The sequence below is a fragment of the Scyliorhinus canicula genome, chromosome 6, assembly GCF_902713615.1.
Source record: "Scyliorhinus canicula chromosome 6, sScyCan1.1, whole genome shotgun sequence".
Classification (NCBI taxonomy): Eukaryota; Metazoa; Chordata; class Chondrichthyes; order Carcharhiniformes; family Scyliorhinidae; genus Scyliorhinus; species Scyliorhinus canicula.
In genome coordinates this window covers 34587357-34611123 of record NC_052151.1, presented here as the reverse complement: position 1 = coordinate 34611123, position 23767 = coordinate 34587357, and the positions used below count along the sequence as shown (strand labels likewise).

General features: G+C 44.5%; 1 protein-coding gene across 2 annotated transcripts in view; it reads right to left on the bottom strand.

Annotated features, from left to right (window-relative positions):
* Nucleotides 1-5177: 5177 nt before the first annotated feature.
* The window catches only part of thumpd2 (THUMP domain containing 2), a 45748-nt gene continuing 27158 nt past the window's right edge, over nucleotides 5178-23767 (bottom strand). For both annotated transcript variants that reach the window (XM_038799141.1, XM_038799142.1), the window contains 6 exons: nucleotides 18424-18476; nucleotides 18097-18184; nucleotides 12433-12504; nucleotides 10109-10223; nucleotides 8319-8439; nucleotides 5178-7032 (listed from right to left, as the gene is read on the bottom strand). In XM_038799141.1, the coding sequence (XP_038655069.1) occupies nucleotides 6711-7032; nucleotides 8319-8439; nucleotides 10109-10223; nucleotides 12433-12504; nucleotides 18097-18184; nucleotides 18424-18476 (771 nt within the window). In that variant the 3' untranslated portion in view covers nucleotides 5178-6710. The remainder of the gene's footprint in view (nucleotides 7033-8318; nucleotides 8440-10108; nucleotides 10224-12432; nucleotides 12505-18096; nucleotides 18185-18423; nucleotides 18477-23767) is intronic.

Below are 23767 nucleotides of genomic sequence, written 5' to 3'. Positions count from 1 at the left end.
GAGCAAATGGAAGGGTACTTTAAAAGGTGGGACATGCTCCCGCTGTCACTGGCAGGGAGGGTGCAGACCGTGAAAATTGTCCTCCCCAGATTTTTGTTTGTTTTTCAGTGCCTCCCCAAATTCATTCCAACCTTTGCCAAAGCCCTGGAGGGAGATGGGTAGGGGCAGGTGACACTTTCTTCAAGAGCTCCAAGTCTTCAGTGGTGAAAGAGGCCATTTGACCCACTCTGCCTGCTGGAGCAGTCCACACCCCAACCAGCTTGGACCACTCGGGTTTAATCATCAATTGTTAACCCAAGTCGCAGACTCAATATCGAAAACAGGAGCAGACGACCATTCAACCCTTCAAGCCTCCTCTGCCATTTAACATGATCATGGTTGATCCTCTATCTCAACCCCACACTCTTCCCAGACTCTGTGACACCTTTTAGAGTCTAGAAGTCTACCTATTTTGTTCTTCTTAAATACGTTATGACTTAGCCTTCATGGCCTTATGTGATGGACAATTCCACAGGTTTACCACCATATGAGTGAAGGAATTTCTCTGCATCTCAGTCCTAAATGGTTTAATCTGTAACGCAAGACTGACCCCTTGTTCTAGACTCGCAGCCAGAGGAAACATCCAGCCTTGTCAGAATTCTATACGGTTCTCATTCTTCTAAATTCCAGTGAATATAGTCAACCCAATCTCTCCTCATATTCACCTGCCATCCCAGCAATCAGATGGGTGAGCCATCACAGCACTCCCTCTATGGCAAATATATCCTTTCTTAGATAAGGAGACCAAAACTACACAAAATATTCTAGGTGTGATCTCACCAAGGCCCTATACAGCTGTAGTAAGACATCCTTGCTGTTGTACTCAAGTCATCTTTCAATGAAGGCCACCAGCCTCTATTTCACGTCAAAAGTAGTTAATTACTTTCTGCTGAGAATAATAGGAAGTAAAAGCACTTAATTCCTGGATGTTTATAAATATTGCAGTTAGTTTCACAGCAGGCTACTCGTGATCCATTCAAGCATGAAGGGAAATTAAAATAATCAATCCAGACATCTGGCTGTCTGGAAGCTTTCATTTACAGCCTACTAAAAGCTATTGCTCTTTGAAGTGAATCGAAACCTTGCAGATCAAAGGATCTGGGGAGGCCTAAAGCCTCGTGTGGTTTTGGCTTTCTGTTAAGTTACAGCTGCTACCTGAGGCATCTGTCTGAGGCAGCAGGTGTAAGACAAAGGCAAGTGAAAAGGCAGTGTTTTTTTACTGTTTCAGCCCATACTGTTGTTTAGCTTCCAGGCAGGGGTGACTGATAGGGAAGGTGGGGCAGATTCAGGGTGGGGTGGGTCTTGTTATTGGGGTTCCCTCATATGGAGTCTCTGGTGGACCTCTGGATCGACTTTGGTGGCAGCTACCATACATAATTACCCCCTTGGCCCATCGAGAGTTCCACGGCGTCAGGGCCACACTGGCAAATCCTTGTATCAATCCACCGCCCATGTGTATCCCAGCCCAGAGAATCACAGAGGCATGGAGAATCCAGTGCAGACACCATGGGCAGTGTGGCCTCTTTCTGTGCCGTAAATCTTTCCAATTTGTTATTGCATTCAAGTGAGATGATCACAGACGGAAGTACTACTGATGGAGGCCATTTTGTCCAACAAGTTCATCCTTCCATATTAACCAATGCCCCCCACCCCTCCTCCATCATAGCATGTACAGCTTTCTTGAATGATTATAGCAATGTTATCTATTCCAATCAATTTGCCCAGAGCACTAGCGTTTGTATGAGGGGAATCAGCTCAAGCCTGTCCTTTAACAGTGTGTACCTAGTCAGGGGATTATTGATCAATCCAGTACAAATCCCTTTAAAATGAATGCTGATAAGTTACCCTGATAATTCCAATCAACCCTTATAATAATAATCTTTACTGTCACAAGTAGGCATACCTAACACTGCAACCAAGTTACTGTGAAAAGCCCCTAGTCGCCACAATCCGGTATGTTCGGGTCCACTAAGGGAGAATTCAGAATGTCCAATTCACCTAACGGCACGTCTTTCGGGACTTGTGGGAGGAAACTTGAGCACCCAGAGGAAACCCGCGCAGACACGGGGCGAACGTGCAGACTCCGCACAGACAGTGACCCAAGCCGGAATCGAACCTAGGACCCTGGCGCTGTGAAGCAATAGTGCTAACCACGGTGCTACCGTGTCGCCATTAAGGAAATTGGGAAGAGGGCGATTAATTGGTTCATGAGTCAATGTTCTCCTTCAGTAAACAATTCTATTAACAGTAATTTCATAAGATATAGGGGCAGAATTACACCATTCAACCCATCGAGCCTGCTCCGACATTCTATCATGGCTGACATGTTCCTCATCTGCTACCTACAATGTTACAGCCCAAGAGCTGGATTGCAAAATCAGCCAGAACACATGACCTAGGAGCGGGAGTCAGCAATTTAGCCTCCCGAACCTAAACACCTTCCTTGTGATCATGGCTGATCCCATCCTAGCCTCAGATCTACCATCCTGCCCAGTCTCAATTACGCTTCAACTGATTATCAATCAAAAATCTAACTCCTCCTTAAATTTACTCACTGTCCGGGTCACGCAAAGATTCACGTAATGGACTGGGTTGTTTTCACGACTTTTTGGAATTCTTGTCTTCATTTCGGATTAACTCAGCTTGTCTCACTCTCCATTTGGGAAATGTAATATCATGATTAACACCATGTCCAAGGCGGCCTTCAGGATGCGTGACATCGCAAAACTGACAACCAAGTTCCGCACACATGAGTACGGCCTCAACCGGGACCTGGGATTCATGTCGCATCACATTCACCCCCATCACCTGGCCTGAGCTTGCGAAATCCTACCAACTATCCTGGCTTGAGACAATTCACACCTCTTTAACCTGGGATTACCCCTTTCTCCAGTCGCATTGTCTGGACCTGTGAAAACTTGATTACCTGCAAAGAGTCAAATTCAAAGTATTATCTTGCATCATTGAATTTGTCTATATATGTGTTTGTGGAACCCACCTCTTCATTCACCTGAGGAAGGAGCTGCATTCCAAAACCTAGTGATTCAAAACAAACCACGTTGGTGTTGTAAGACTTCTTACTGTGCCCACCCCACTCCAACACCGGCATCTCCACATTATGACCCTCTTATGGACTGAACTGATTTCGCCACACATCTTCTCCACTGTTGTAGCACTACAGTCTGTATATTCCACCTGATGTCTATGTATTTACATTGTGTATTTATCATATGTCCTATGTTTTTCATGTATGGAACGATCTATCTGGACTGTGCACAGAACAATACATTTCACTGTACCTCAGTACGTGTGACAATAAACCCAAATCAAATCAGGGAGTAAAAGATAGAATTGTGGGATTTTGCATAGGTCAGCATTGAAGTGAAAGTTTGTGTGCAAAATCGTTGAGTTTCATTTTTTATCTTGTGATACATTCTCGGCCTGTTTGAAGCAAATGGATATGTATTTGAGAGAAAAAGCAAGGTTTGGTGACCTCTAGTGGTTTTTCAGCTCATTGCATAAGGAGCAGTTGGGAAACACCAGAATGAGCCTTGCACAGTAACATATACAGTAACTATTTAACAATTTTCATGTAAAACAAGTTAGTATTGTAGATCATTGGATAATTCACAAAATATTGCTTTTCACTATTTTTCTACAAATGGAGGAATTGGAATGATCAAAAATGATTGAAAAAAAAATACAATTTGTTTTAACCTTTCACACCTGGCTGAGCAATATCAACTTGTATTTATAATCACACCTTTACAATAACGAACATTCCAAAACACATTGTTATCAAGAAAATTTTAATACGTACCCACATGCGGAGCTATTAGAGCAGATGACCAAAAATGTTTTTGCAAACCATTTGCAAATAAGGAAGCTGTTGGTATCAGATGTGAAGATAACTGTGGTCCGCATTAACCATGGCCGAGGTCAGGAAATGCCACATCCTCTGTGAAGTACCATCTCAAGCACTGTACATTTCCATCCTCTAATCGCAGATTGGATCGCTGGTACAGTTAGCTACAAATCAGTCACCCCATTCTAAAACTAGTGGCTGGTGCTGGAAATGGCACCGCTCAGAGGGTTTGGCTGTTACCAACATTCTTCACATACACTTTGATTATCATCCCATTTTTGCCACACACTTTCCTGGAAGTGAAGCTGGAGCAAAGGAACAGAATATGGTTGCTGAGGCATCCAGGCAGTGGTACCTTTTTGCTTTTAGCTGGTTTCTCCGTGGGATCTATAGAGAATGCCTTGTTTTCCCAGAACTCATTGCTTCTCACTGAAAGAACAGAAGTTGTTTCCTGGATAACAGTCCCGGATGTGAATGATCACTGAAGTTCCTGTGATCAGATGCCTCCTAAACAGCAATCGAGTGTAAATCTTCTTGAACAATAAGATTGATAAAGAGGAGTCTTGAGGTACACTTGGCGGTTTGCCTGCTATGCCCAACAGAGAAACTAAAATAACCCGTCACCCTAGATTTAAAATCTTAATCCGTTCCACCAATTTGAATGTGGCCTCATCTATACATTGCATATGTTTTCTGTGCCATTCTGGAGCCGTGTCCATGGATGTACCAATATAGCAGTGGAACTAGAGACTCTTAATGTTGGAAGAAGCTATAGATAATTTGCTCTGGTAGGTGGAAGATCCTAAATGTTTTTCAACAAGTTTTCTGCACAAGTCAGATGTACAAGGATACAACACATTCACTTTCACCATACGTGTTATAAACAACGTAGACACAAACAGGAATTTGAATAATTAAACACATGAACATAACGATGAAAAGGAAACATTCCTGGTGGTAAACGATAATGTTGTTCTTGCAATAAAACTACAACAATAGATTGAAACTATTAATGTACTTTCATGAAGTGTGCATTTGCTACTTTGCCGGCTGCACTGAGTGCTACTCGCACAAAGATTGATTTAATATAGAGTATGCTCCCAACATATGCACAGTACCAGAAAATATTAATCTGACTTTTTGCCCTTAAGGCAGCAATACATGCTGCACCCAACCTGATTTTACAGATATTAGTTACTGGACGCTACTTGGGTGCTTGTGTGCTTGTCACAACATAGCTTATCTGTAAATGAGAAAGAAAATGACAAGACTATTTGGTAAAATCTTTGTTCCTTCATTTCTAAAGTATCAATTTAGAATTGTTCAAACAGTAAAACTGTTAATTTGTACACGTTTGGCTTTAACTGAAAATACAAATGATACAATTGTGATCACATGGCCCAGCCAACCACAAGTATAAATGATTTAAAAGGCTTATTCAATACATTTTCACATCATTCAAACAGAAATCCTAAGTGTTTGATAAAACTTTCACTGCTTCAGTTTTCTCATATTTTATTCAGGTGATCATTACCGTTCCATGTTTCAGAGACTCCAGGTCAGTTCCTATCAATATTCTATGGCATTCTTTACCCTGTGGCGCTGCCAGCAGATGAAGGAAAATTTCACTCTTACTGGGCCAATTTGCAGCTTAACAGTTGCAGGTCTTGCAGTGCAGAGGTTAGTGTCCCTGCCTCTGAGCCACAAGTTCTGGGTCCAAGTCTCACCCCAGGACTCAACAACCAAGTAAGAGGTGTTCCAAAGCGGCCAAACAGGTTGAGTGCAACACAAGCCTCTGGCAGGCAGCAAGTGTGGCAGAGGTTCCTGGTCAGCCATGTGATGGAAAGCACATTGGAGTCTCTACCATCACTAACTATAGCTCCATCATAATAATGTTCTGAGATTGGTGCCTCCTGCTGGCATCATCAGGGTGCAGCAGGCTCAGAAGAGGGCCAAGAAGGTAACTGATTTAAGGCTTCCGTGTGAGCTACGAGAAGCTGTCATGGTTGGGATCATACAAGGAAACCAAGAACTTCCCCTGCACTACGTTTCACTCCCCAAAATGTGATCCTTTAGCCATCCCACCCTGATTCATTTCGCTATCTGATCAGGGACTGTCCTCACAAAGCCCCAGCTGCTGTTGCCTGCAGGCCATTGATCACTGGTGTTGAGATTTTGGTCGACGTGTGCCATCAACCTATTTAAACAAGAGTTATATTGACCTAGGTTCCATGGTGATGAGATGGCCAGTCAGCCAAAGGCTCTCCATTTACCCAGAATTAAAACTGGGCAAAGACTGATGTCTGGATCAAAATAATTAACAATTGCTTGGTAGTACAGAACTTAAATACTGCTGAAAAGTGTGGCTTTTGCTGAAGCTTTTCATCTTTCATTCATCAGGATAAACCCAAGAATGACGAATTTCAATTATCACCATTTGTACTGCAGGAGAAGACAGAGCTGCATCGTTCCAACACAACTCCAATTGGCTGAGGTGTTGCCTTGGAGATAGCAACAGGGAACAATAGATTCCCCAAGCACCCTGTTAATTCAAAAAGGGTGCAAGGCTTGCACATATTCCTTTTTTTGCAGAGAACGAGTGTAGGAATGGATGTTGCTTCTGGCAAACATAAATGAGCCATGTTACAAGCTCGATCAATTATCTTAAATTGGTTGTTGGTGTAGCTATTGGCTATTCTCTTTTCAGCAATACTTTATTAATTTTATCTTTCTGAAAATGTGCTTTGAATTCTTGCACAGTCCTTGACAGGCTAAACACCTACTCAGTGAATGGCAATGCATTCATTCATGTTATTGAAATTTTCTTGTACCTGTGTATTGAAGCCTCTGTTACACCAAGACTCACTTGAAAGATACCTGTTGATACTAAAGATGCCAAAACCTCCCTTTTAACTTCAGACTGCTCGTTTTCAGTGACTGACATGTGCTCCACGTCAACATTTTCAGCTAGATGTGTACTTGGTCCCACTGGTGTTGTATCTGTATTCTGTTGGGCGTTAAGTTTTCCTTTGCCACTTGGGTGGCTCTTTGGTTTCTGCCATTGCTGTATATCTAGCGAGAGTTCTTGGCTAAGTAGTAGTACAAGGGTCCCATTGACTTGAAGCACCCTATTGAAAAAGAAAAGTGACCACAGATATTAAGAGAATTTACTCTAGAGCTATATTGAATTTCAGCAAAGCTTTCAGGAGGGATTTAGAATTAAAAAACATTTGAGGATCATTTGGTCACAGTGTGTTCATAACAGAATTCCAGTCTAGTTCAGTTTCTGGTGTGAATTTACCACCCTGCGGCTAACTAAACTTAAATGGGGGAGGTGGTGGCATAGTTGTATTGTTGTTGGACTAGTAATTTGGAGACCCAGGATAATGCTTTGAGGACCCAGGTTCAAAATCCATCATGGCAGATGATGAAATTTAAATTCAATAAAAATCTGAGTTTAGAAGATGACCATGAAACCATTGTCGATTGTTGTGAAAGTCCATTTGGCACACTAATGCCCTTTAGGGAAGGAACTCTGCCATCCTCACCTGGTCTGGCAACGTGGTTGACTCTTAAATGCCTCTGAAATGGCCTAGCAAGCCACTCAGTTCTTGGGCAATTAGGGATGGGCAATAAACGCTGGGCCAGCAAGTTACACAAATCTCAAGAAAGAATTAAAATAATGGGTCCACCTGCAGCACTACTCATGGGTCACCCAGGGCAGAGGAGCATGTTTGGTTGGCACATTCAAAACCCTAACACTGTGGCTATGCACAGTAAGAAGCTAATTAAGTCTTTACAGGTCCAGCATCTGTGACAACTGATGAACGGACATCGTGCGACAATCGCCAGGCAGGAATGTTCCCTTCCAGTCGGTGAACACTTCAGCAGTCGAGGGCAATCAGCCTCTGATCTTTGGGTAAGCGTTCTCCAAGGCGGCCTTCAGGATGCGCGACAACGCAGAATCGCCGAGCAGAAACTTATAGCCAAGTATCGCTCATATGAGTACGACCTCAACCGGGATCTTGGATTCATGTCGCATTACATTCACCCCCCCACCATCTGGCCTGGGCTTGCAAAATCCTACCAACTATCCTGCCTTGAGACAAGCCACACCTCTTTAACCTGTGATTATCCCTCTCTCCAGTTGCTCTCTCCAGGTACTTGTTTGAAGTTCTTAGGGATGGGCTTCCATCCTTAAGAGAGAGGTCAGGCCTGGTGCCAGCCACGAGGCCATTGCCAGCAATATGCCACCCTGGGTCCCACTGCTGGCTTGGATTGCCTCCAAGATAAAAATCCAGCCCCGTGGGACTTTTTAAAAAGGTGTTTTTGTCACTCAATTAATTATCTTCCTTTCCTATACACCACGCTATAATTTCAACAGTTCAAAAGAAAGAAAACAGGTGCGTCATACCTCACCATCTCTTTTAGAATCTTTGGCATTACTGTTTTCATATCCTGGGAAATTTTAAACTTTTTTCCAAATGGAATGTCACAGATGACCACATCAATGCTTTCGTTGAGCAGAGGCAATTCTGTAATATGTAAATCAGTAAACAATGTTATACATTTTAGAGTGAAGCAACATTCAATGTTTCTCACAAACACTTCTTTAGAAGCAATAAAATGCTAAATTGACGACTTTTCATCAAAATCCACTGAAAGGCATCAACTTTAGTACTGATCCAATTTAATGATTAACATTGAGATTCCTTTTAAAAGAGTAATAGATACGAAGCACGAGACCTCCCACAAGTCCCGAAAGACGTGCCGTTAGGTGAATTGGACATTCTGAATTCTCCCTTAGTGTTCCCGAACAGGCGCCGGAGTGTGGCGACTAGGGGCTTTTCACAGTAACTTATATTCTGTCCTCATCAATTTTGAATACATTTTCTTTAAACAAGGGCATAACTGAACATTACTAAGTGTACTTGTGAGGGAGGCAAATTACCTGGAGATGCACTCCTACCCCAAGGATGTAAATCGAGGATCATTTATATGCACTGTTTAAACTTCCTTATATAGAGATCACCTAAGCTGACAATCATTTAATAAGTACCCGTATATAAATTACTATATTAGATTATCACAATGAAGTCACTTCACCATTATGGGGATTATCTCTACAAGTTTGAGCTGAAGAACACAAACTCCATGGAATTTTATTCTATTTTCAAAAGCACTTCAAATAGGTGACCTCACCTGGTTGTCCAATAGACCTAAATCTTGAATGGTATTTGGAGGGAAAGTGAAAGATGCTTTCAGACATGCAATTCTTATTTAGATCAAAGTTGGAACTCTGGTTAGATTGTAAATAAGATCCTTACACCTTGCAAAAGGCAAAGCAGCATCCATCCATCTTTAAAGAAAACTCAGCATTTCACAAGCTAAGACGACATATAGGGTACTTGCCTTTATTAGCCAAGGCATAGGATTTAGGAGCAGGGAGGTTATGATGGAGCTATATAAAATGCTCATTAAGCCACAGCTAGAGTACTGTGTGCAGTTCTGGTCACCACTCCATAGGAAGGATGTGACTGCACTAGAGAGGGTACAGAGGAGATTCACCAGGATGTTTGCCTGGGCTAGATCGTTTCAGCTATGGAGGCAGGCTGGTTTGGGTGGGGTTGCTCTCCTTAAGAGCAGAGAAGGCTGAGGGGGGACCTGACTGAGGTGAACAAAATTGAGGGATAAAGATCAGATTAGATAGGAAGAAATTTTCCCCTTCGTAGAGGGGTCAGTAAGTAGGGGGTACAGATTTAAAGGTAAGGTGATTTAGAGGAGATTTGAAGAACATCTTTTTCACAAAGAGGGTGGTGGGAATCTGGAACTTACTGCCTTAAACGGCTAGAGGCAGAAACCCTCAACATTTAAGTAGGATTTAGATAAGCATTTGAAACGCTACAGCATACAAGGCTACCAAGTGCTGGAAAATGGGAATAGGATAGATAGGTGTTTGTTGGCCAGCACAGCCACGATGGGCCGAAAGGTCTCTTTCTGTGCTGTAAAACTCTTATGACAAACAGACTGCTCCCAGACACCAATATGCAGTTTGATCAAATATCAAGCTGCATGTTTCCTCAATGAAGAGTCACATTCAGAAGTTTATGTAACATAGATACCCAATATTCCACAGGTGGATAAGGAAATTATTTTATCATAATATTCCAAACTCATGGTTTCATCATAGGAGGCCCCTATTACCTGTGACAGACGCTCTCGTTAAGTCAATGCTGTTGCTCAACTTTGCAAAACACACATTGGCAGATGCCATCTGCAACTGTGAGAAGGTATTATCTATTCCATGATAATAGGCATTCTAGGGAAACCAAAAAAGAAAAACTGCATCAAGAGGAATACGCTCATAAGTAAATAGGAAAGGTTTGCATTGTGATTTCTAATAGGTAAAATCTTGTCTTCATCCTTCCCTTTCAAGTCCATAGGCAAGCTTTATTCACTGGCCAAGGCATGCAAGTAACATGCTCTCATCCCTCTGACAGCAGAGTTCAAGCCAGGTATTTGATAGCATATCAGAATAGTAAGAGCCATTATTCTAAGTGAAGGAAACATCTAGCCTCTAATGAACATCTCAGTATCTAGTGGCAGTCAAGACTGAGAACATGCAGTAGGGGCTGGTTTAGCACACTGGGCTAAATAGCTGGCTTGTAATGCAGAACAAGGCAGTAGCGCAGGTTCAATTCCCGTACCGGTCTCCCCGAACAGGCGCCGGAATGTGGTGACTAGGGGCTTTTTACAGTAACTTCATTGAAACCGACTTGTGACAATAAGCGATTATTATTATATTAGTGCTCAAGGTGATCAGCTGTGCTTTAAATGCTGAAACTGGCTTTCCAATAATAAAAGACTGAGTATTTTTCTTAAATATCAACAGAAAATGCTGCAAATACACAGCAGGTCTGGCAGCATCTGTTAAGTGTTCTGCTGAAAGCACGTTGACCTGAAATTCTGGACGTGGTCTACCGGCCAAGTTCTGCCCGAAAAGCAGGGCGCCAAGCCGCAACGTGGCTTTAATGCCGAGAGATCCCGCTCCCAAATGCTGTCAGATTTGCTGCATATTTCCAGCATTTTCTGTTGGAATTTAAGAAAACTATTCAGTTTTATTGGATAACCAGTTTCAATATTTAAAGCACAGCTGATCCTGTTTCCTGGAATCTACCCGGTTTGCCTCAGATGTCGCAAAATGTCATAATGCGAAGTCCGCCCATTGTGGGCAGGATCACTTTTTAGCAAATCTACATATCAAGAGTGAGGCAGCTAGTCTCACTCTAATATAGGGGCTGTTTAGCACACTGGGCTAAATCGCTGGCTTTGAAAGCAGACCAAGGCAGGCCAGCAGCACGGTTCGATTCCCGTACCAGCCTCCCCGAACAGGCGCCGGAATGTGGCGACTAGGGGCTTTTCACAGTACCTTCATTGAAGCCTACTCGTGACAATAAGCGATTTTCATTTCATTTCATATATATTCCCAAGATCTATCCCCTTGGACAAGCACCGTTCAGTGCTGACTACCACAAATAGGAACCAGATGGAACGGCACTCATTGGCATCTCCCAGGGTATCAGAAGCTCCCAGGTGCTTGCCTTTTGTGCAGGGTGATACCCTGGCAGTACTAGCCTGGCACCCTGGCAGTGCTACCTGAAACTGCACCACACACACATGCACTACCGAGGTGCAAAGCTTGCATTTTTGCGTGGTGGTGATTGGGCCGGGGTGCCCGACATGGGTGTGGAGTGCCCGGGGACCCCCTTAGAGTGAGTTGGGGAGGGTCACGTAGGGGTCTTGAGACATCCAGGTTCTTACGAACGGTGCTCCTCAGTGTAGAAAACGGGGCTAAGTGTGGCCTTGCCGGAGTGTTACCTGCTGAGGTCCCTAATTAACTGGAGTCACTGCCAGCGCCAGGAAACACACAGCTAAACGTGCTTGCTATGGAACATACTCCCATTTGGTTAGATCGTGACCGTTATCTCTAATTCTCTCTCACAGATGCTACTAGAAGATTTCCAGTAGCAATGGTCCTTCCATGTTTGGAAAAAACTGGAAGATAAACTATGCACAATCATAGCAAGATAAGCAGTAGATCATTCGTGTTTATGCAATGTTGAACAAAACACCACGCTCCTAGATCTACAAAAATAGTACTTACAAAGTTCAATATTCTTTTTCTTACCATGAGAAAAACGAACCAATTTTCATCATGGTTTTTTAAAAAAACAAATTGATGACCAACGTATTCAGCAATTTATAATATCCTTTAGCTATTAACTTAATTGAAATTGACTTTCATCAGACCTCTTCAGTAATTTCTGCATTACAGGTTCAATGCTTCATCCATAATCAGCAATGTTCAATTACTGCGAAGTATAAAAGGACAGATGAATGAAGCACTTAAAATAAGACTCTATTTCCCATATTCTCAAGAGAAGAAAGGGTTAAGTCCTGCCTTCGCTTCACTGACTACACTGTATATACACAAACTGTTTCAAAGCTGGTGTTGAAAAATTACTTACAGGCCATTCTTTGGCAGCTTCCAGCAAAATGGTTCCTAATCCGCACATTGGATCAAGTACGAGTGAACCAGCCTGGAGAAAAAGCGGAAAACAATTTTTTTTGCTCACACTGCATGAAGTATTTTCCAAATCCATTATTGCAATGCACTCTACCCAGCAAAATCCAATTCTATGGTTCAGTAATTATACATTAGATGCAGTTGGCTAGAATTTTTTGCACTTTCTTGGAAGTAGCTTTATAGAAACTTGCAGAGAAATGTAAACACTACCTCAATCAGCACTTGCTGGACCGTCATTTAACCCTCCTTTCCATTTCAACATTAAAAATCATCTAATTTTCTAGCATATGATAGTCACGGAAATTCTCTTCCTTCAACACTGAAAATGATTTTCGCATCTATTTGAACCGCAGAATGACTGAAGCATTCATTAACTTCACTCATTTTATTGCATACTTGAATCCCAAGCTCCCACATTCAGACCCAGTCTACCTGTCACTCGCTTGCCTGCTCGGTTATATTTTATCAATTGAGTATTGCCGAAAGAAAAGACGTTGTCAGAAGCCTTTTGTCTTGCACTGCATCTGGACAGATGAAAGAGTGCCAAATTTCAAAGGGAGCAATAATTTGAAAAGCTTTGACAGCATGTCTGTTTCCTCAGCAATTCTCAAGTTCTGTCTTACCAAGTGACTATTTTATCAATTGTTATTTAGCCAAGGAACATACATTGGACTAGAACTGGCAGATCACAAAAGGAAAGAAAGAAACTGACTATTACTTCTATTCACTGCTAAATGAATGTTTTTCGTCAGTATTCACACAGGAAAAAGACAATGCTGTCGAGGAGAATACTGAGATATAGGCTACTAGACTAGAAGGGCTTGAGGTTCGTAAGGAGGAGGTGTTAGTAATTCTGGAAAGTGTGAAAATATATAAGTCCCCTGGGCCGGATGGGATTTATCCTACGATTCTCTGGGAAGCTAGGGAGGAGATTGCTGAGCCTTTGGCTTTGATCTTTATGTCATCATTGTCTACAGGAATAGTGCCAGAAGACTGGAGGAGAGCAAATGTAGTCCCCTTGTTCAAGAAGGGGAGTAGAGACAACCCCGGTAACTATAGACCAGTGAGCCGTACTTCTGTTGTGGGCAAAGTCTTGGAAAGGTTTATAAGAGATAGGATTTGTAATCATCTAGAAAAGAATAATTTGATTAAGGATAGTCAACATGGTTTTGTGAAGGGTAGGTCGTGCCTCACAAACTTTATTGAGTTCTTTGAGAAGGTGACCAAACAGATGGACGAGGGTAAAGCAGTTGATGTGGTGTATATGGATTTCAGTAAAGCGTTTGATAAGGTTCCCCACGGTAGGCTATTGCAGAAAATATGGAGGCATGGGATTCAGGGTGATTTAGCAGTTTGAATCAGAAATTGGCTCGCTATAAGAGAGGGTGGTGGTTCATGGAGTTCAGTTACTAGTGGTGTACCACAAGGATCTGTTTTGGGGCCCCTGTTGTTTGTCATTTTTATAAATGACTTGGAGGGCGTAGAAGGATGGGTGAGTAAATTTTCAGATGACACTAAAGTCGGTGGAGTTGTGGACATTGCGGAAGGCTGTTGCAGGTTACAGAGGGACATAGATAAGCTGCAGAGCTGGGCTGAGAGGTGGCAAATGGAGTTTAATGCATAAAAGTGTGAGGTGATTCATTTTGGAAGGAGTAACAGGAAGACAGAGCACTGGGCCAATGGTAAGATTCTTGGTAGTGTGGATGAGCAGAGAGATCTCGGTGTCCATGTACATAGATCCCTGAAAGTTGCCACCCAGGTTGGTAGGGTTGTTAAGAAGGCATACGGTGTGTTAGCTTTTATTGGCAGAGGGATTGAGTTTCTGAGCCATGAGGTCATGTTGCAGTTGTACAAAACTCTGGTGCGGCCGCATTTTGAGTATTGCGTGTAGTTCTGGTCGCCGCATTATAGGAAGGATGTGGAAGCATTGGAAAGGGTGCAGAGGAGATTTACCAGGATGTTGCCTGGTATGGAGGGAAGATCTTAGTGGAAAGGCTGAGGGACTTAAGGCTGTTTTCGTTCGAGAGAAGGTTAAGAGGTGACTTAATTGAGGCATACAAGATGATCAGAGGATTAGATAGGGTGGACAGTGAGATCCTTTTTCCTCTGATGGTGATGGCTAGCACGAGGACGACATAGCTTTAAATTGAGGGGAGATAGATATAGGACAGATGTCAGAGGTGGGTTCTTTACTCAGCGAGTAGTAATGGCGTGGAATGCCCTGCCTGCAACAGTAGTGGACTCACCAGCATTAAGGGCATTTAAATGGTCATTGGATAAACATATGGATGATAAGGGAATAGTGTAGATGGGCTTTAGAGTGGTTTCACAGGTCGGCGCAACATCGAGGGCCGAAGGGCTTGTATTGCGCTGTAATGTTCTATTAATCAATTTGTCATTCAAACTTCCAACAAAATTTGTCAAATTGTTAATTCTTCAGATTGGATGTCATAGCATGAGAGTATATTCAGTCACATCTCTCACATTATGCTTTTGCAGCTAGAAAATGCCAAGGCTGAGTTTAAAGCCACCCCATGGTTCACAGAACATAGTGGATATGCTGGCACGATTCAAGATTTTAAAAGGTAATACGGGCAGCACGGTAGCACAGTGGTTAGCACAGTTGCTTTACAGCTCCAGGGTCCCAGGTTCGATTTCCAGCTTGGGTCACTTTCTGTGCGGAGTCTGCACGTTCTACCCGTGTCTGCGTGGGTTTCCTCCGGTTTCCTCCCACAAGTCCCGAAAAACGTGCTGTCAGGTGAACTGGACATTCTGAATTCTCCCTCTGTGTACCCGAACAGGCGCCAGAGTGTGGAGACTCGGGGCTTTTCACAGTAACTTCATTGCAGTGTTAATTGTAAGCCTACTTGTGACAATAAAGATTTTTATCATTAAATGTGTCTGGGTCTTGCTGCACATTTTTTTTCAGAAAAGAGCAGGGGAGACGGAACTAATTGGAAAGTGACAGACTATGGAGAGTCGCCACCTTGTATGAATGGGCAGCATGGTAGCATTGTGGATAGCACTATTGCACTATTGCTTCACAGCTCCAGGGTCCCAGGTTCGATTCCGGCTTGGGTCACTGTCTGTGCGGAGTCTGCACAGCCTCCCCGTATGTGCGTGGGTTTCCTCCCACAGTCCAAAGATGTGCAGGTTAGGTGGATTGGCCATGATAAATTGCCCTTAGTGTCCAAAATTGCCCTTAGTGTTGGGTGGGGTTACTGGGTTATGGGGATAGGGTGGAGGTGTTGACCTTGGGTAGTGTGCTCTTTCCAAGAGCTGGTGCAGACTCGATGGGCCGAATGGCCTCCTTCTGCACTGTAAATTCTATGATAATCTATGATTCTATAACCTCACGTCAGTATTGCAGCAGTGAGGCCCAGCTTATGCTAAATTGACTTACTACTGGTCTATTGGGAGATTTGGTCAACTTCAAATGACAATACTCAGGAATTTTTACCTGACCTATTTAAGGAAAGTTTGCAACGTGCAAAAATACGAGTTTGCAATGCACAAATTGAAAGTTTAAACAAGAACTTATAACTGTAGAAATCTGCATCTGTGACCACAAAGTCTGAATGATGGAAAACCAATGTGTGAAGGATGGACCTGTTGTTAGAAGAAAGATATCATTCGGCATCTCGGAGCAGAACACAAGAGTTTGACCTTTCTATGGAATACGCATAACAGAAAAGTATAAAGATCTGGGCCTGGATTCTCCGTTTCTGAGACAAGTGTTGACGCCAATGGAGAATCTGCGGACTTTCAAAACAAAACATTTGGCGTCGCACTTGGACCAATTCTGCTACTATTAAGAGCTAGCACATTGTGCTGCGTGGAACACAATCAATTCGAATGAAAAATGATGTGGGATTCGTGGGGTCTGTGATTGACATTCAGGAGGCTGACAAGCTGCAGATGCACATATACATTACACTCCCCACACACTAATCCCAGACAAAAAGATTGCACTGGTTGTGCTGGACTGCCCCCTTACAGCTAATAGGTCGTCTGGGGCCAGAAGGCACCCAAATGCGCAGCTGCATGGTTGCTTTGCCGGCTGCGGCAATGGTGTGCCATGGCCATGCACCCCGACCCCACAGACCACCTCCTGGCCACCCCCCACTACTCCCCCCGGCATTGGCATAAGCCCCCCAGTCAGCGGCATAACTGTCAGCAAACTATGGGGGTTGGACACCTTCCGTACCCCCTCCCTTACCCTCAGCAGGCACCACGCCAGTTTCACAATGTTTAAAAACACGAGTTAACCATGTCGGTGGGAACTTGGCCCATCAGAGGTGGAGAATCGTGGAGGGCCTGGAGAATACCGACTCAGGCCCGTTAATGATATGCAAACGGTCCTACTGTACGTGCGGAGTGAAACGCATGGGCACCATTTTCGAGGTGACGGAGAATCACGACTTGCCATCAAATTGGCGCCAGTTACGATTTTTGTGTCAGAAGCTATTCGCCACCCAATCGCATTTCCCGATTTCGGCGATGGCTAACAGACAACCCCGCCCATGGTCTCAAATCTCTGGGCCCCTTAATAGTAGCAGAATTGGTGCAGGTACGGCGCAATATTTTTGTCGTGAAAGTCCACGGATTCCCCGTTGGCGTCAACACTTAGGGCAGGATTCTCCGATTCTGCGGCTATGTCCACATGATCCGTCTGGTCTTACGATCAAAAAGTCAGAGTCGTCCCCGCACCGGTCCTCTGCCCAGTGGGGGGCTAGCAGCCGCGTCGCTGTATAGCATGACGCTGCCATGCATGGACCCGGCCTGCCAAAAGCTGCACCCCCTCGGACCACCCCCAACAGCCCCCCTCGCCGAAACCCCCCCCCCCCAGCTGAACGACCCCCCCTCCCCCCCAGACTGAGGTCCTCTAAAGCTGCGAAGACCCGTGTTCCATACCGTCGGGAACTCTGCCCATCCTGGGAGTCCTGAGGCTGTCCCGACGGCGGAGCATCGGAAAAACGCTGCCGCCCACGATTCCAGCGGAAAATAGATTCTCCGGCCGATTGCCGAACGCGATTTTGGTGTCGGCGATCGGAGAATTCAGCCCTTAGTCTCAGAAACGGAGAATCCCACCCCATTTCTTTAGCAATGACACACCACACACACAAAGTACCCCAAGTGAAGGCTCAGTGAACAGAGCAGACCTCCAAGAAGAACTTGGCCAGTTGAAGGGATAATATCTACTTATGTCTAAAGCTGTGAGTCTTCAGACAGATCGTGATGATTGATATAGCATACGATTGAATACACAGTGGGTGGGATTCTCCGTGGCGCCAGCCCCGTTTTCAGGCGTGCCCCCCCCCCCCCCCCCCCCCCCCCCGCCGCAGCAGGATTCTCCGTTCTTGTAGCCAGCCATTGAGATTTCCAATGTGGGCCATTCCACGGCCGTCGGAAATGCGCGGGCGTGGGTACGCTGCCAGCAGGGCTGAGGATCCCGCCGACAGAGAATCCCGCAGTGTATTTGATTCAAGTTTAGTGAATAAAATGGTGTTGAATCATAAGTTACAGTGTTTGTTTGATACATAACTGTTGGGCCTTTTGTAACCAGTAGAGACCAAAAGACTCGACAGTAGCCAAATGGACCTACCTTGATGTCACCAAGATACGCCATAGCCCAAGCCACTGTAGATCTCAGTCCAGCATTTTTTATATAATTCCGGCTGGCTAATGGAAGTCTAGAAACGTACAAGATATTTTAGTTGGAATCTGTTATCTGACCCTCATGCAATCAATCCGAAAAAGTCACAATACCTCAAAATGTATTTACAAAGTATATAGTTTATTGTTACAGCTTTCAAGTTTCTGATACAAGAACTACAGATTTGCAGCAGTAATAAATGGTAACCAAGACTATATGTTAAATCTTGAAAAATTTAATAACATTAACCAAGTACTCCAGGACAAAAATGTTTACCTTGCAACAGGGATGCCAACCACACAATGAATGTCACTTAAATGAACGTAGACCTGCAAAGAAAATTTCATCAAATTAAACTTGGCAAGCACAAAAACATGCTCAGTCTCGTTTATCATTTTACGCTCCAGAAAGTCTCAACGACTTTGAAACCGTGCAGAACAAGGATCAATCCTGAATCACTGATCCCATAATTACATATTAAACAATTTTTAGATGCGAGTCGATGCCTGACATCCAGGTGAAGCAGGGTTAAAGAATTTAGCAACTGTATCAGCACAATCCCATTTTAAAAAGATATATTGTTATCGTTTTGACATGTTTAGTCAGCCTCTTGTCGTGTCGAAATATTTTGTCTTGACTAAGTGCAGTCTTCATGTCAAACAGGATAGCAGGATGTGAGAGCCAGAGGGGAGGATGGGATGGTAGGATTTGAGAATGAGAAGCACAAGGCAGAGAAACTCACTTAGCGCGAGAGGAGTTAGAATAAAAAATGATATAAAATAAAAACAGCAACCAGTCTTTTTGCGATTACACCGCACTGCTCTTAACTCCTTCACCCTCTCATCTCTCGTTCTCTCCCCCCTCCCCGACATAAACATCTTTAGGTATCAGAACTGATTGATAAACAGCCACAAGCTGACTATTTTTGGGGAGGGGACAGAAGGATTATATCAAAAGACGGGCCAATTTAAACGTCTCTTTAACCAATTCAAGATCCTGCAATACTACTTCAGCAAAAGGAGGATAGCAAAACTGAGGAACCAAAAAAATTTTGCTCAAAACACTCCCTCCAGAGTCCATTTGTAACTACTATATTTACTCTATTTCATGAAGCAGTTCTTCTTACAGATTAACCAAAAATTAGACTGACACTTCTAGCCGAGAAGAAAATCACTAGGACAACCTGACTGAGTAGATGAAAGTAAATTACTGCGGATGCAGAAATCTGAAACAACAGAACATACTGGACAATCTCAGCATGTCCAACAGTATTTGTGGAGAGAGAAGGGAGCTAATGTTGAGTCTGGGTGACTATTGGCAAAGCTGACAATGAATGGCTTATTGAGGTATTTTTTGGTATTATAACAACACAACAAACAATGTACATGAAACTATAAACATAGTTCAAAAGCCGTCTCCCTCCCTTACAGGTCCCACCTTTATTAACTCCCTATTCTAAACTAAACTAACCCCCCCCCCCGACCCCCCCCCCCCCCCCATCCTTCTGCTGACGATTAATTTTCCGCGAAGAAGTCGATGAACGGCTGCCACCTCCGGGTGAACCCTAACATTGACCCTCTCAAGGCGAACTTGATTTTCTCCAAACAGAGAAAGCTAGCCATGTCCGATAGCCAGGTCTCCGACTTCGGGGGCTTTGAGTCCCTCCAAGCTAATAGTATCCGTCTCTGGGCTGCCAGGGAAGCAAAGGCCAGAACGTCTGCCTCTTTCTCCTCCTGGATTCCCGGGTCTTCCGACACCCCAAAAATCGCCACCTCTGGACTCAGCGCCACCCTTGTTTTTAACACCGTGGACATGGCATCTTCAAACCCCTGCCAAAATCCCCTAAGCTTTGGACATGTCCAGAACATGTGGACATGGTCGCTGGTCCTCCCGCACATTTTGCACACCTGTCTTCCACCCCAAAGGATCTGCTCATCCGGGCCACTGTCATGTGAGCCCGGTGACAACCTTAAATTGTATTAGGCGGAGCCTGGCACATGTTGCGGACGCGTCGACTCTACTCAACGTGTCCGCCCATAGGCCATCCTCTATCTCTCCTCCCAGCTCCTCCTCCCACTTGCGCTTCAGCTCCTCGGTCTGCGTCTCGTCTGACCCCATAAGTTCCTTGTAAATGTCCCGAGACGACCCCTTCTCCTACCACCCACCCTCTGGAAACTACCCTGTCCTGAATCCCCCTTAGCAGTAGGAGCAGGAAGGTTGACACCTGTTTATGTAGGAAGTCCCGCACCTGCAGATACCTGAATTTGTTTCCCCTCGCCAACCCAAACTTGGAAAGCTCCCCTCTATAAACATATCCCCCACCCTCTCAATCCCTGCTCTCCGCCATATCCGGAACCCCTCATCCATACTTCCCGGGGCAAACCGGTGATTATTACAGATTGGGAACCAGACCGATGCTCAATCTGCTCCCACATGTCTCCTCCATTGCCCCCAGACTCTCAGGGCCGCCACCACCACGGGGCTGGTGGGGTGCCGTGCCGGCGGGAACGGCAGAGGTGCAGTTACCCACGCCCCCAAACTGGTGCCCTTGCATGAAGCCGCCTCCATACGCTCCCATGCTGACCCCTTCCCCACCACCCACTTCCTGATCATGGCTATATTCGCCGCCCAGTAATAGTTACTAAAATTTGGCAGCGGCAGCCCATTATCTCCCCGACTCCACTCAAGCATTACCGTCCTTCCCCGAGGGGTCTTGCCCGCCCAAACAAACCAAGAGATCACTTTGTTGACCTGTTTAAGAAAAGACCGCGGAATAAAGATGGGGAGACATTGAAACACGAACAGGAATCTCGGGAGGACCATCATCTTCACCGTCTGCATCCTCTCAGCTAATGACAACAGGAGCGTGAAAATAGTTCTTCATTTGGTCTACTAGTCAGGCCAGATTTAATTTATGCAGCCGGAACCATTCCCACGGCACATGAATACCTAGGAACCTAAAGCTTCTCCCTATTAATCTAAATGGCAGCTCCCCCATTCGCCTCTCCTGTCCCCAGGCCTGGACAGCAAACATCTCACTTTTCCCCATATTTAGCTTATACCCTGAAAAGCAGCCAAATGCCCCGTGATCCTCATGATTTCTTCCATCCCCTCTAATGGGTCCGATACATACAGAAGCAGGTCGTCTGCATAGAGCGAGACTCTGTGCTCCACGCCACCCCCCCCCCCCCCCCCCCCCCCAGACCAGCCCCTTGAGGGTCTCAGAGAAATTGCCAACGGCTCTATAGCTAGCGCAAACAACAGTGGGGAGAGAGGGCATCCCTGTCTCGTCACCCAGTGCAGTCTAAAATAGTCCGTTGTTGTCCTATTCGTCCGTACACTTACCACAGGAGCCTGATACAGGAACCTGACCCAGTCAATAAAGCCCCGCCCAAATCCGAACCGTCCCAGTACCTCCCACAGATAATCCCATTCTACCCAATCAAAAGCCTTTTCTGCATCCATTGCGATCACTAACTCCACCTCCCTACCTTTCGGTGGCATCATGATCACATTTAACAACCTTCTTACATTGACCACCAACTGCCTACCCTTAACAAACCCCGTCTGGTCCGCCCCAATAACGTCCGGAACACAATCCTCACTCCTGGAGGACAACATTTTGGCCAGCAGTTTGGCGTCCACATTCAACAGGGATATCGGCCTGTAGGACCCACAGAGCTCCGGGTTCTTGTCCCGCTTCAGAATCAACAAAATTGTGGCCTGTGAAGGGGGGGGGTCAGCATTTTAGACTGCACTTTGGATCAATCATAAAGTTGGGAAATATGCAAGCAAATGTGGCCCTGGGATGTGGAAAAAAGAAAAACATGTAGACTTCTTTTTTTCCCTATTGATACAGAGTAGTGCACAGTGTAACAAACAGAAATACTGTACTACATGCTCTCACCAGTTACAAAGTTGCAAGCTTCGCAAAACATAAGCTGCTGATAGTGATAGAGCCTCACTATTTGTTTAGAAAATTGGAAATATTCAAGCATTGTCACTCCTCAAACACACAAAGGCCGGTGTATTTCCAGCATCGTCGCTCCTCAAACACACAAAGGCCTGTGTATTTCCAGCATCGTCTCTCCTCAAACACACAAAGGCCGGTGTATTTCCAGCATCGTCACTCCTCAAACACACAAAGGCCTGGGTATTTCCAGCATCGTCACTCCTCAAACACACAAAGGCTTGTGTATTTCCAGCATCGTCACTCCTCAAACACACAAAGGCCTGTGTATTTCCAGCATCGTCACTCCTCAAACACAAAGGCCGGTGTATTTCCAGCATTGTCACTCCTCAAACACACAAAGGCCTGTGTATTTCCAGCATTCTCACTCCTCAAACACATGAAAACTTGTGTATTTCCAGCATTCTCACTCCTCAAAGACATTAGGGCAGCACGGTAGCATGGTGGTTAGCATAAATGCTTCACAGCTCCAGGGTCCCAGGTTCGGTTCCTGGCTGGGTCACTGTCTGTGCGGAGTCTGCACGTCCTCTCCGTGTGTGCGTGGGTTTCCTCCGGGTGCTCCGGTTTCCACCCACAGTCCAAAGATGTGCGGGTTAGGTGGATTGGCCATGCTAAATTGCCCGTAGTGCCCTAAAAAGTAGGGTTAAGGGTGTTGTTGGGTTACGTGTATCGGGTGGATACGTGGGTTTGAGGAGGGTGATCATTGCTCGGCACAACATCGAAGGCCGAAGGGCCTGTTCTGTGCTGTACTGTTCTATGTTCTATGAAAACTTGTGTTTTTCTGTTATTTCAGATTTCCAGCAAATTACTAATCAACGTCATCAGATTCTGTTACTGAGCCAAGGACTGAATATTTGCTACTGAAATTCTTTGTGTCCTGACAAGAGAGTCCTCGAAGATGGAAGCTTAAGTGTTTTATTCAAGTACTGACATTTTGCAACTCGAGGTCTATATATACAAAAAATCTATTTAATATTTTAAGATTTATTCAGCAGAAATAAAGATGTCAAAATCCTTTTGCCTTTTGAGATGGCCTTTACTTGTGGTTTCCATTTGCAAATGGCCATATACCTGTCATATACCACAATTATAAACAAAAATAGGAACACTCTCAAAACAAATCAATTTTGGTAATACAGAACTTGAATGTTGCTATAAATCTTAGAATTTACAGTGCAGGAGACATTTGCTGAAGCTTTTCATCATGAACTCATCAGGACAAATGCACGAATGCCAAATTTCAAACAAACTGAACAATTTATACGACAGGAGAAAAGGGTGCTGATTGTTGGGATTTAGGCCAGTGATTGGCCGATTTCAAAGAACATGTTCCTTCAGTTGTTTGTAATCGGCAGAATACAGGCCTTGCTCAAATAGCCCACACTTGTTGCAAAACTCAAAAACAAAATACCACGGTTAGCTGTGGTCTTGCAATTTGGCAGCATACACTGAACAATCCTGAATGCGCTAATAGTTACACTAACAACCAATTTATGATAATCACTGAACCTTGTAAGATGGCTCCTTGATGCTTGCAAAGAATAGGAATATGTTCAAGATTTGCGCCTTTTTTTGAATTACCTGGGTTCTTGGGGAGCCTAGCACAGCAACATGTTCTCTGCAAAGAATAGGAATATGTTCAAGACTTGC